Raw genomic sequence first — 13,128 nt, 5'->3', positions numbered from 1 at the left:
GTGATACTCTACATGAAGTCCTCCACCCCCGGACGTTTCCGCCATCCTTGGTTTGGGGGTGTGACAGATTGGTATCAGAGCATTGTTTATAGTGAACTTAGTATATCGAACCACATAAGATATACAAACTATAAATGCATTGGGACTAAGTTCTCTGATTTAAAGTTTCAAAACAACTATACTTTTAGAAATAAATAGTTTCTTATTAAAAGTATACATGCATACATACATACTAAGGTCAGCATCATTCTAGAACAAAACAAAAGTAATGATTGTTGGATATCACAGGTAAACTCGGAGATGTATGGTCAGTCTTGGGAGTGGCATAACCTGATCAACTATGCTGGTCCGAGGAGTGATTAGCACATGCCCAAGAATAGTTGTGATATGGCAACAAGTCTAAAAACTTACCAACACTACCACAATGAGAACATTAAAACAGAACATGAGTTTAAAATACTATGGGAGTATTTTGTAATATCATAACTTATATGAAAACTAAATAGATCCTTAATAATAGGTCTATAGTCCCTAAGTGGATACTTTTAAGGTTATATATAACTTAGAAATTATAGACTTAGAATTTGTGGTCATTACTTTACTTCCTTTTCCTTGTTTGGATGTGGACCTAGAGTGGGATAACTTATTCAAAGGTCTATCGTATCTTGTTATATGTAATTAGTATGCACTATGTCATTATAGATGTAACTAATAAGGATCACCCCCTGTAAGTAATTGATGATAGAGTTAGACGCATAGTACTTATCTCCTCCACTGCTATTCTCGCAAATACAGCATAGCAAAATCCTACTTAACGGACAACCCTTACTTTCCTAATCCGAACTCGAGGAATGGTGAATGGTTATGAGAAGAACCAGAGGCGGAACCCGAGGTAATCGATCCTCCATGAACCTGTGAACCGTTTCGACTATATCGAACCTGTGACCCGTTGGGCAATCGTGATCGAGGGTTGAATGTCGACAACAATGACAACATCCACCATGTGGAGACCAACGAGGGTGCTATGACCTCAACCACGGGGGACTGACGGACAGAGCCCTCTCGATAAAGACCCGGCGGATCGTGATCATTGGGGATTAATACAGGAAGACTACAATCCGAGTTCAGAAAACTGCGCACTACTCCAGACCCTATCATCTTTCGTACCCATGACTCAGAATTTGACTACTATTCCCGAGACCAATTCTCTTTTTAGGACCTTATCGCCACTCGTGAAGAGAAAAGAGAGTAACAGGGTAGGACACACAACATTCAAAGAAAGGATGATTGTAGCCAAGCGTTGATTGGCAAAGCTACAAAATGGCATCGACCTTGCCTCAGGCATCACAAGGGATGGATCATCGTAAGTAGAGTTCATACCGCTCACCAAACCTGGTAAATTAGCTTCATATGTATGCGCTGGCGCTACTCTATTGTAAGTAAAATCACGACACTACAAATTAAGTGGTCATACTAATCGAGAAATCTATCTACTATCAAAACCCGCCCATGCACAAATGTGAAGTAGACCTGCATCGAGGTCAAAATTTTCACTGAAACCATGATTACTAAAGTCATATTAACAAGATGGGCTTAGGATGTACCTAACAGACTCGAAGGTCTATCTAGCCTTAATTATATAACTAAGCATACATCAATATGTCATGATAAGGACCTAGCTTGGGTCAAGTGTAAGGTTTCACTTGGATACAGAACTACTAAAATACATGAGTTTACCATATAAAGAACCTCGTTATAAATTGTTTTCAGAACACCCTCAACAACCGAATTACGTTACAAATCGATATGAGATAAACTTAGTTAGAAAACTCGCGACATATAGCCATTCTAAAAACTCATTATTGTCTCACCTTTAAACATTTGTTGAGAAGTTTCCTCTTCATAGACCTATGGAGTGCGAACGTTCCAACACTAATGCACCGGATCCCATCAAAATTCCTCAACCAAATGTGTTCGGACAAACATGATTCTAAGAGGAGTAAAGCTTAACGTCCATATGAAACCTACTCCTACCTACTGCCATAACTCCATCTCAGGAGCGTTAGTGGGAACACTAGGAATAGTACACTAATGTGCAAAAATTTATATCCGTAAATATAAATTGTAAGGATGCACTTAAGATGATCATTTCCACTAACGAAGTCATTTTTCGTCATGGAACAGAACTATGTCTTCACCTAGAGACAACAGACCAACTAGCAAGGCGTCAACACTGCAGATAGACACTGCTACCCTTCAGGCTGCAGTCACGGCAACCGTGGCAGCCGTCATGGCGCAATTCAATGCTAACAACGTCAGCAGGGGTGGAAGCGGTACTAACGATACAAATTGTGGTAACAATCAAGAACACCAATGGGTACCTACCAACGAAAATACCTCAGGCCACAAACCTACGAACAAGAAGAGAAAGTTTTGGAACATGAAAGAGCGCCACCAATCTCAAGGATACACTAAAAGAACAACAACCTAGGGCCGCCCCTACCATTACAACAGCAGTAATGACACATGCCTCGACACTAGCCACGGGGTCTGCCACCCAAATGCCGGCCATACCATATGAGGGATCACTCCCAAAGTGGCTTTCATCACTATGGGGCTTGCCGGGAGTTACACTGTAAAAACTGCAACAGGAAAGGGCATACCGTCCGTTTCTATAGGGCCCCAGCCCATCACCTCCCTTCAATCACCTGCACCAAGGTAGGCCCAGTATGCTACCTATGCGGTGAAACGGGACACTTCAAGAGAGAATGTCCAACTGAGAAGAATGACGAAGGGACAGGAGGAGTGTGATGAACACACCAACAAGAGCAACAAGGGAACCATGTTAGGACTTTTGTAATGTTCCCAACAACAAAACATTTAAGTACTATATGTTTGCAATGAAATTGGTATGCTTACTAAAGTAACCTTCCTTCTAAAAAGTAGCTAAAACATTCTCTCTCATACAAATCAACCCAAAGACATTCATATATGACCTTAATATCATTACCTGTAAGTTGTGATGACCTTGTCCATACATCGGGGTTAATTAAAATCAAAATACTAAAGTCTTGAAACAAATAATTCCATCCTGACTCCGATTCCATGTCTAGTATTAGGGGTTGAGTGGGGTCACCCACTCGACGATTTCACGATATCAATTTACATACGACAATCATATACTGCTCGATCGTAAGGAGACCTGTCAGGAATCATGATATCAAGTATCATTACTGGCTATCGAAAACACACCCACTACCAGTGCTAGACACTGCGGTATGAATCATCTACAATAATCATAACATCAAACAAAACGGAACACACAGAAAAGAAATACAGGACACTCTATCACTCTAGTGATCTCTTCTTTCGAATACAACTTATCTCATGTTATCTAAAAAGATATTGTTGTCCTTATCCAATTTTGATTGATATAGCCCTCACCTTCCCGAGTTAACGTCTACAAAAGGGCCCTTCGCCTACCCCCCCCCCCCCCCCGAATATTGAAACTATTGTCTCTCATAAACATCCAGCACGGACCTTTGGGTCATCTCTCGCTGTGGAACTCCAAAACACGCACCAGAGGAGTGTTATACTTCCCGAAGCCTTATCACATGTATTTACTGGAGACCTTCGGGAATGTCGCGCATGTAGCAGACAATATTCAAGCACAGAAGCTTGGGACAGATATAGTACGAGTCCTGCCATGAGCTTCGGGCTAAGGTTGCCCAGAAGGATGAGTAAATGTCCTACCATTCAAAAAGGCCTAGTCGCGTAAACCAAACCCACATGCTTCCTACCGAGCTACAAAAGCTGTCAGGTCAAACCTATCGAACCACTCAACAATGAAATTGAAGAACCAAGCTTCTCACCCTAGAAAGCTCTGGTCTTATTCTTCAAATAGAAAGGCAAATTGCTCGTAATTCCATCGACTTCAAAGTTCAGAAGAGGGTTGATGTAGTTGTCTAAGACATCAACAAAATTATTGCTGCTCCTATCATTGATGCGAATCATAAAGAAGATATGGCGAAGTTTGATCAGTTGATTCAAATGGTGACTGAGTTAAAGGCCTTGATTTCGCAATCTTCATCTTCATCTATTCTTACTTCTGAATTCTTGACTCTCAAAGTAAATACTTTGGAACAAGCAATTCAGAAGGCACTGGCTCCGATTGTGAACTTCTCCACTTTACTACCAACGAGTGCCCCACTTGCTTTCACAGGGGTGCAAGGGGGAGAGAAAAATTTAAGTAAAGAGGATGATGCGAAGACCGTGGGAAAAGTAATATCCACTTAGCTCAAATCTACTCTTCCAATACTTACGATGCCAATTTCCTCAACAACAATAACCACAAGACCAATTGCCAAAGGAATATCGATTGGGGCAAAAGAAGGAAGTTCAAGTACGAAACCTCAATCTGATATTGTGGGAAGAGGAAAAGGAATTTTGTACGAAAAAACAAAGGAGGAGAAGAAAGCTGAAGTAGAGGCTGAGTTGGAAAGAATGAGACAAGTCCAAAGTATTATGAGGCAAAGGGCAAGTGATCCTCCTACAATGAACAAAGGAGATCCTGCGAAGCTGTACTCTTATGAAACTATAGAGTCAAAAATTGTGGGAAGGGAAATGTATGAATTCGAGAAGAAGCCAAAGAGAAGTTATGATATTGCGAATTCAGACAATTATCAGTTAGATTTTCCGATTAACGAAATGCTATTCATTACAACTCAATTCAAGATTAGTGAGAAGTTTGATAATCCTGTTGACTACATACACATGAAAATCAGATTTCATGCTGTATTGGGGAAGAATCCAGATGAAGTATGGTCTTTAATGAAGATCAAAAAGGTGTTAACGATCCATAAAGATACGAAGTTTGAAGACATGCTTCAGAATTTTTGTTACTTTGTTATTCGAGCTGATAACAATCAGTATGACTTCACAATAGCTGACTTCCCACTGATGACTTGCAATGATTTGATTCAAGTGGCTCTCATTTTGAAACATATGGAAGAGAATAAGCTCAAAGGATCTGAGACTGAAGTGTTTAAGATCGGGTTCGCACATGTCAAGATGTATATCATCAATTACTTCGATTGTTTGGCTCTAACTGATGTAGAATTGGCAACTACTTTGGGAAGGAAAGTGAACATCCCTTGGGAAGAAACCTTAACACAGTCAGCATTATCAAATTATGTTGTTGGGGAAATATGCCTGAAACCTTTCGCTATGGTGTTTTCGGGAAGAGATACGAAGGGAAAGCCCAATAAATTTTTGTTTAAGGTCTCAGAGGTTGAAAGATATACTTCTTCGCAATATACGCACTTTATTGTTCATATGAACAACTGCAAGAAGAATAATGAAGGAGACAAGAAGTAGCTCAAGAAGGTGATTTCCTAGGTATGGAGAAGTGCGAAAGACAATTCACTCAGCTATTCAAAGGCTTATGGACTGAATAGCTTCGACTGTTTACAAAGGGGGAGATTGTAGAGGTTAAATTGTAAAAGTCAAATTGTGTGTTTGTTTAGTTTCGCATTTTTAGTTATTTTACTAAGTCAGTTTTATGCGAAGCATATTGTAATAGACTTAGTATACTTTTTGTACACTCAGGTTCCCTATAAATAGGGACTGAGGATAGAAGTAGAGGATAACTTTGGAACTCAAATATCCTTTCTGCTTAAGTCTTGTAATCAGTCTTTATCAATATAAGATCTGATTAATATTTACTCTTCGTGTTCTTACTTTTCGATCACTTAAATCATAATTTCTTTCATAATCTTGATAACATTTCTCTTCAATGCCTTGTGTTCCCACTGAGTTCATTTTCTGCTTGGTCTCTTTTTCTTTTCACACATGGCCTACCAGGTAACCTCCTCCTAATAAGAGGTAGTATCTGGTGAAAATCAGGCATGTGGGGCCACAAGGTACTATCATTCAGGGGATTTATGGTGTACTCATAGGCCCTAAGAAATGCAGATTTAGTAAACCACTCTGCAACAAATTCCTCTGGATCAAGATTCAAGGAAGATATGGCACATATGGCATGTACACAAGGAATTCCTGTCAATTGCCAACCTCTGCATCCACATTCTCTCTTCTCCAAGTCAACACCATACCTTTCATTACATTGCACAACTTCCAACTGCTTGTATCCACTAACATATGATGCCCAAAATCTGTCAATTCAAAAAGTTAGTTAGCACTAGCATGTACAAAAAGTAAGTAAAAGTGTTTGTAACAACTAACATTCTCAACTTCTTTAGTTTACCAAGTTTCCTTCTGATAGTTGGACAAATTGCCAAATCCCAGCCCAATCCTTTCCCTTTCTGCATGTACAATCTCTCCATCACAAATACCCTTATGTCCTCCAACATAGTGATCAATGGCTTCTTTCTAGCTTCTTCAATAGCAACATTGAAGCTCTCAGACACACCATTTTCCATTGCATCACATCCCATTCCAACCTTAAAAAAAATCCCTTGACCAACACTTGGGGTCCCTTTTAATGAGATAATCATATGCCCCTACATCAAAACTCTTGATTTCTTCCATTGCAAGTTCAAATTTTGGAATTGTAGTTGCCTTTACAGTTCTCCAATAAGGTTTAATGTAGCACTCACCCTTAAACGTTTTATGGAAGTTAGCAAGGATGTGCCTAGCACACAACCTATGCTCAATTTTTGGACATCTTTCTTTCACAACCTCCATTATACCCTGCATTGATTTGGAATGTTAGTTTATGTAAAAGGTAATTTCTGTAAAATAAAAGTAGTGTATATATATACCTTGTGTCCATCTGACATTAATGTGATTCCATTACCATTTCCCCCTTCATCTATGTCTTCCGTTAGATTGTCCAAGAACCACTTCCAAGTATTCTTGTTCTCAACATTTACTACTTCCCAAGCTATTGGGTAAATGTTATTGTTTCCATCCCTGCCTACTGCTGAGAGGAGCTCTCCTTTACAGATGCCCTTCAGAAAACATCCATCTATCCCAATAATCTTCCTACACCCATCTAACCATCGATCAACAACTCCTTTAAAACTCACATAAAACCTTTCAAACACCACAATAGAATTATTTTGGGGCTGCACATACACTTCTACATGAGATATTGGGTTAGCCCTTTTAATTTCAGCTCCATAATCCCACAGCTTGGAATAATGATCCTTCAAATCACCCTCGATTTCACACTGCAAATCTTTTTGCATTCCTACATTGTCCAACACTAACATTTATGTTGAATAACTTGGATACCATAGCTTTCATCTTCCTCAGACTCATTTTAGGTGACTCCAAAATATCAGTGACAAATTGTTTCCTTATCCACTTGTAGGTAGCAATTGAACCAAGTTTGAATGCCCTTGAACAACCATGGTCTTCTCTAAGAGACTTTATTTAAAATGTTTGTTCATCTTTCATCTAGGAAGCCTATACTCTAAAAGGGCATTGTGGTCGTTTTCCTTTACAACACTTTACAAGCAACCTATCCTTGTCATTCTTCTCATAATACAAGTCATATCCATGTGCAACTGCATAGTTACTGACAGATGACTTAAGTTCAGCAGGAGAAGAGAATCTCATACCTAGTTCAAGCTTCATCTTCCTCCATTCCTGAGTAGCATCATGCCTAGGGTAGACAACTGAAAGTTGAATGCCTTTTTCATCTTCATCTTCAATAACTACTGGAAATAACTTGTTCAAAAACTTATCATTATAGGTTCTTTTGAAGATTATTTTGCTTGATGTAACATATTCATACTCTTCATGTTCACAGTTCTCATCATATGCCAAAATAGAGTCGACATCTTCTTCTGAATACACAAGGTCTTCATCGTCTGGTTCTTCTTTCTAAATCCACTCAAATAACGGTTCATTATCATGGTCAATATACACATCCACATGTCTGTTAGCATTTGAAACCTCAAGAAACTCAGAGTAGTCACATTCATTTTGTAGTGTTTGGAGCCCCTCACTCAATCTCACTTCAGGTATACAATAATACACATGCTTGCATTGAAAATCGATAAGCTTCTCAACATATTTGATGAAATCGGAGAAACCTAACTCGTTTGCATCTTCATTCAGACGTAGTACTTGTGGAGCAAAATACACTAACAAATTAGGCACAAAAGTACCATTATAGTGTACATTGACTTTTGGAAAAAGCTTGATTTTCCTCCATTGAATCAGAATGGTGTTTTGAGAGAAGAGAAGTGTGAGTAATGTGGAACCGATCAAGAACGAATTATGAGAATAAAGACAATATAACCCTAATTAATCTTCGTTCGTAAATGAGGCTTCTTGATAAATGAGCGTGAAAGGGGGTAACTGCCACGTAATTGCCACGTAAACCAGTAAAACACAAAATGACCAGCTTAACTGGAAGCAACCGGTAATAATGACTTAATTTATACACAACAACAAGTTCAAGGGTAAAATGTGGACAAAAAAAAATTCAAGGACTAAATGTGTACAAAACCAATAATATGTTACCCTTTTAAGTCATTATCCCTTTCTTTTATGAGTAAGTCTAGGAATTAGAGTTGGTCTAAACCCGGATAGGTAGACACGAACTTTGGAAAATTTGGAAACCGGTTAACGGGATTTTGTAGGACCGAAAACCGAACGTGTATATAGGAACCGATTCTAGTTCGGTTCCGAGTAAAATAGGTCTAGAATCTAAAAACCTGTAAACATTAAAGTAGGTCGGGTAGAACCAGGTAAAGTGAGTCTAGAACCGGAAAATGACAAAATTATAATCTAAAACCATATACAAACTCTAAACTATACGTTGCAAAAAACCTCATGATAATCCGACTTCAAATGAATTAGATATGTATTTTTAAAATTTCACAAAAATATAAAAATAAAACTGAAAAACATAAAATTCACAGCATTGATATCTCGATTTTTGGGGACTTTAAGTCAATGAATATGAAACCAAAAATGATAAAAGTATAGTCTAAAATAATCTACAAACTCTAAAATACATGTTGCAAAAAACCTCATGATAACCCGACTTCAAACGAATTAGATATGCATTTTTAAATTTTCACAAAACATAAAAATAAAGCTGAAAAATAGAAAATTCACTACATTGATATCCCGACTTTGGGGGAATGTAAGTCAATGAATATGAAACCAAAAATCACAAAATTATAGTCTAAAATCATTTAAAAACTCTAAACTATACAGTAGAAAAAAACCTCATGATAATTCGACATCAAACAAATTGGATTTGTATTTTAAAAATTTCACAAAATATAAAAATAAAGCTGAAAAACAAAAAATTCACAGTTTTGATATCCCGACTTTGGGGGACTGTAATTCAATGAATATTAACTCAAAAATGACAAAATTATATTCTAAAACCATGTACAAACTATAAACTACACTCTGGAAAAAAAATCATGCTAATATGAGTTCAAACGAATGAGATATTGATATTTTAAACTTTTCATAAAAATCGGTCCTGACCCCTAAAATCGGTTCCGGTTCCTAAAACGGTTCCGATTCTTAAACCCAGTTTACCTCGACCCAAAGGACCTGAAAATTGGATTACCCAGAACCCGGATACAGTCATTCTTTAAACCCGGGACCCGGGTCGGTTCTATTACTATTATTTATTAGTGGCCATTTCATTATAAAAACTCATTTTTATCTCAAAGTCTTAACTATTTTATTATTTGGTTTCAACTTTTAGAAGTATTAAAACTTAAAAGTTATTAAAAAAATAGTTAAACACTTACAAAATGATTCGTTTCCATGCTCATATTTAGGGGTGAGCATAAGTGGTATCCCACCCAAAACCAAAACCGGAATCTAAACCGCTGGTTCTTAGAATATTGGAACCAAATTGGAACCGGAGGAACCGATTCTTAACCAAGTACCCAGGTTTAAAGTTTATGTGTAACTGTTCAATCTATAGATAAGCATACATTATCATTTTCATTTCCAACTAGTTATGACTTAATGTTTGGTTAATATTACTTAAACTAAAGTCAACTTTTGTATAAATCTCTATCTTATAATAATAGAAATTTATAATAATGTAAAAATGTTTATATGATCAGGGGTGGAACACGAAAACTGTAATTACGGGGGCCGAAATAAGATTTTCAAAACGAAAACATATAAACAAGTTTAATAAATATAGTTTTTAATATAAAATTCTAACCATGCTAATTATTTCTTTATTTTGTTTGGTCGTCTTATGGTCTTACATTTTCATGATACATTACGATTTCTAATATATTAGGATTAGGATTTTTGATATATTAGGATTTTAGTTGTCTGTATGTCATAGTGTTATATATTCATATCTTAGTAATTAGTAATTACTTTAGTGTCTACACTGACTATATCATTTTTTTAAAACAAAAACATATAAGTAAACTTAATAAATATGTTTTATTATAAATTTCTAAGTACACTAAGCTACTAACGATTTCTTTATCTATTTTTAACTATACTAACTAGTAATAACAGGCTAGAAATTTCTATTTAATAAAGTAATAGTAGTTATTCACTTATTTACACTGTGGTAGCTTCTAGACTCAAAAGTCTATATCATATATTTTGTGTAGATATCTTCACAGTAATCAAAGTATAAACAATCTTATTTATTTATGAGTAGGATGGAAGTAAAAAGAGAGATGCAAAGGGAATACGTACAACTTCATTGTTGCGCCGGTGGTGAGGAGACATGAGAGGAAAAGGGCAGCAGCCAACAAAGAGCACACCGGAGGTTAGAGGCAAGCAGTCCCATGACCGGTGTGAGGAGCCAAACAACTTGTTGCGGTTTCTGGTCAGATTTGAGATTTCTTCTTTCAACGACGATGTTTTCTTATCGGCAGCTTTTAGATATATTTTTTCGTTGGCTGGAATAAGTATTTTTGGTTTATTGTTTTCATAAACTCAAAACTTGAGTTAAAAAAGTTGTAAATTAGATTATGATTATTTGCTTTTATAGAGTTTGAGAGTAATTTCTTCTATGATTTGGTTTTCGAACGAATGAAGGTTGGTTTTGATTTTTTCAGTGATTTGCAGACTTTTTGGTTGATTCTTTATCTAGTATCTTAAGGTAAATTTTATGAGTTATATTACATCATTATAGGACGATCATAATCAGGGGCCAATTAGTCATATTAATGATTTTTTCGTAACTAACCTATATACATATATGTATTATCAACCTCAAAATCGGGGAGGCCATGGCCTCTCTAGGCCTCTAAGAGCCTCCGCCAATGTATATGATTAAAGGTTCTAAATTGTTATGTGGTTTCACTTTAACCAACATTTTATTGGGCTAAAAGTCTAGCACTGATTATATTATGTATGTTTAATATCGATATCAATATTTTGTATTATTATATATCAATATTTGGTGTTATTAGTGATGTACAACAACCACTACTTAAAACTTTATTAACATGTAGGTAAGAAATGCATAATATCTTGTACTTAAACATACTCTACCAAAATCTAAATTTTAAATCCCAATACTAATAATGGTAATTCATATGTGTATTTAAGTTAGTACATTATAGCTAAAAACATATTTATATTAAAAAAAATGAGTAGCATATAATGAGAACGGGTATCCGACAAGTAGCGGTTCCAAAAAAATTAAACCGGAACTACTTAAGACGGTTCTAGTTCTGAAATAGACGTTTACGAGACGATTCTGGTTCCGAAAGTAGGTATACTGTTACGTTACTCACTCATACTCATAGTATGTCGATTTTCATAGTCCACTATTGTGACACAAGTAAACTTCTTTCAAATCATCACCATACATATACATAATTTTTATTTACATTGAATGTTTGAACATTGTTGAAAAAAATTAAATTGAACATTATAGTTATATAAGTGTTAAAGGATTTTCTTAACGCTTTCCATAAAGGTTTTTTTTTTTAAAGTTTATGATGATTGCATATTCATTAAATAAGGTCATCATAATAACATTATTTTATATTCTAGTATTGTTGGACATCACAAAAAATAGAAAATAAGATAATTCTACCAAAAAAGAACTTTTGTGGTTGACAATGACCTTGAATGTTGCGATTGATATCTAAACTATTTACAATAAAAAGCACAAGAGAACAAAGATATAAAAAAAATGTTCTTACTTCTTTACTTATAAATGTTTGTATTTCATTGATTGTTGTTTCTCAAAACATGTAGGATAAAAAATATCTTAACCCCTTTACTTATAGTTGTTTGCTTTCACTTTCATTTTGTTTCTTAAGTGATGTGGGATAAATGATTATCCCACGTCGCTATGGTATACAAAACTTAATAATATATTTTATCCTATAAATAAATGTTTCTCTTAAATTTTAAAATAGTTATATAATTCAGTAGTCACTTTTTATCCTTACAAACTTTTCCAAATATTAAAGTTCAATGGAAAAAATATAATTAAACATTCTATTATTTGATTATAACGATGTTGAGTTTACATAATTAGTCAATTGTGATTATAAAGTATCAATTTTCAACAAAAATAATTGAAAAATAATGTTACATGATTTCCATGGAATTCTATTATAATATTCCAAGAATGTTGCAATTGATACTTAAACCGGTCGCAATCAAGAACACGAGAACAAAGATATAAGGAAAAATGTTTTAGCTTCTTCACTTGTAGATGTTTATATTCCTTTGAATTTTGTTTCTTAAGCAATATGGGATAAAAAAAATGTGTTAGCCACTTTACTTATAGTTTCTTGTTTTCACTTACACTTTGTTTAGTAAGCGACTAGGATAAAAAAAAAACATATTACAAAAAGATACATGATAAAGGCAAATTTGATCACACGCAATGGTATGCAAAACTTATAAGCTAATTTATTCTATAAACAAAGGTTTCCTATAAAAGTTAAAATACTTACATAATTCATTAATCATATTTTATCCTTGGAAACTTTTCCAAATATTAAAGATCAAGTAATAAAATATAATTAAACATCACATCCTATTATTTGATTATAACGCTGTTGATTTTACAAAGTAAATCGATTTCAAATATAAAGTATCAATTTTCAGCAAAAAGTTGGAAATATAATGTTGGTTTTTATGCAATTAAACTATAACCGAATCATTTTTATTCTCAAC

The 13,128-nt window shown here is 35.2% G+C and overlaps 2 protein-coding genes across 2 annotated transcripts; both read right to left on the bottom strand.

Annotated features, from left to right (window-relative positions):
* Positions 1–5,791: 5,791 nt before the first annotated feature.
* On the bottom strand, positions 5,792–6,440 carry LOC145029798 (uncharacterized). The gene is made up of 2 exons (XM_078978257.1): positions 6,244–6,440; positions 5,792–6,173 (listed from the first exon to the last, which is right to left on the bottom strand). The coding sequence occupies exons 1-2, from the start codon at positions 6,438–6,440 to the stop codon at positions 5,792–5,794; spliced, it is 579 nt and encodes a 192-aa protein (XP_078834383.1).
* Positions 6,441–6,462: 22 nt separating this feature from the next.
* LOC145029797 (uncharacterized) lies at positions 6,463–7,235 on the bottom strand. The gene is made up of 2 exons (XM_078978256.1): positions 6,783–7,235; positions 6,463–6,711 (listed from the first exon to the last, which is right to left on the bottom strand). Exons 1-2 carry the CDS (start codon positions 7,233–7,235, stop codon positions 6,463–6,465), a joined length of 702 nt encoding a protein of 233 aa, XP_078834382.1.
* Between the last annotated feature and the right edge of the window lie 5,893 nt (positions 7,236–13,128).

This window comes from Lactuca saligna, chromosome 2 (genome assembly GCF_052625555.1).
Source record: "Lactuca saligna cultivar CGN05327 chromosome 2, ASM5262555v1, whole genome shotgun sequence".
NCBI lineage: Eukaryota > Viridiplantae > Streptophyta > Magnoliopsida > Asterales > Asteraceae > Lactuca > Lactuca saligna.
This window is presented reverse-complemented; position numbering and strand designations above follow the sequence as displayed.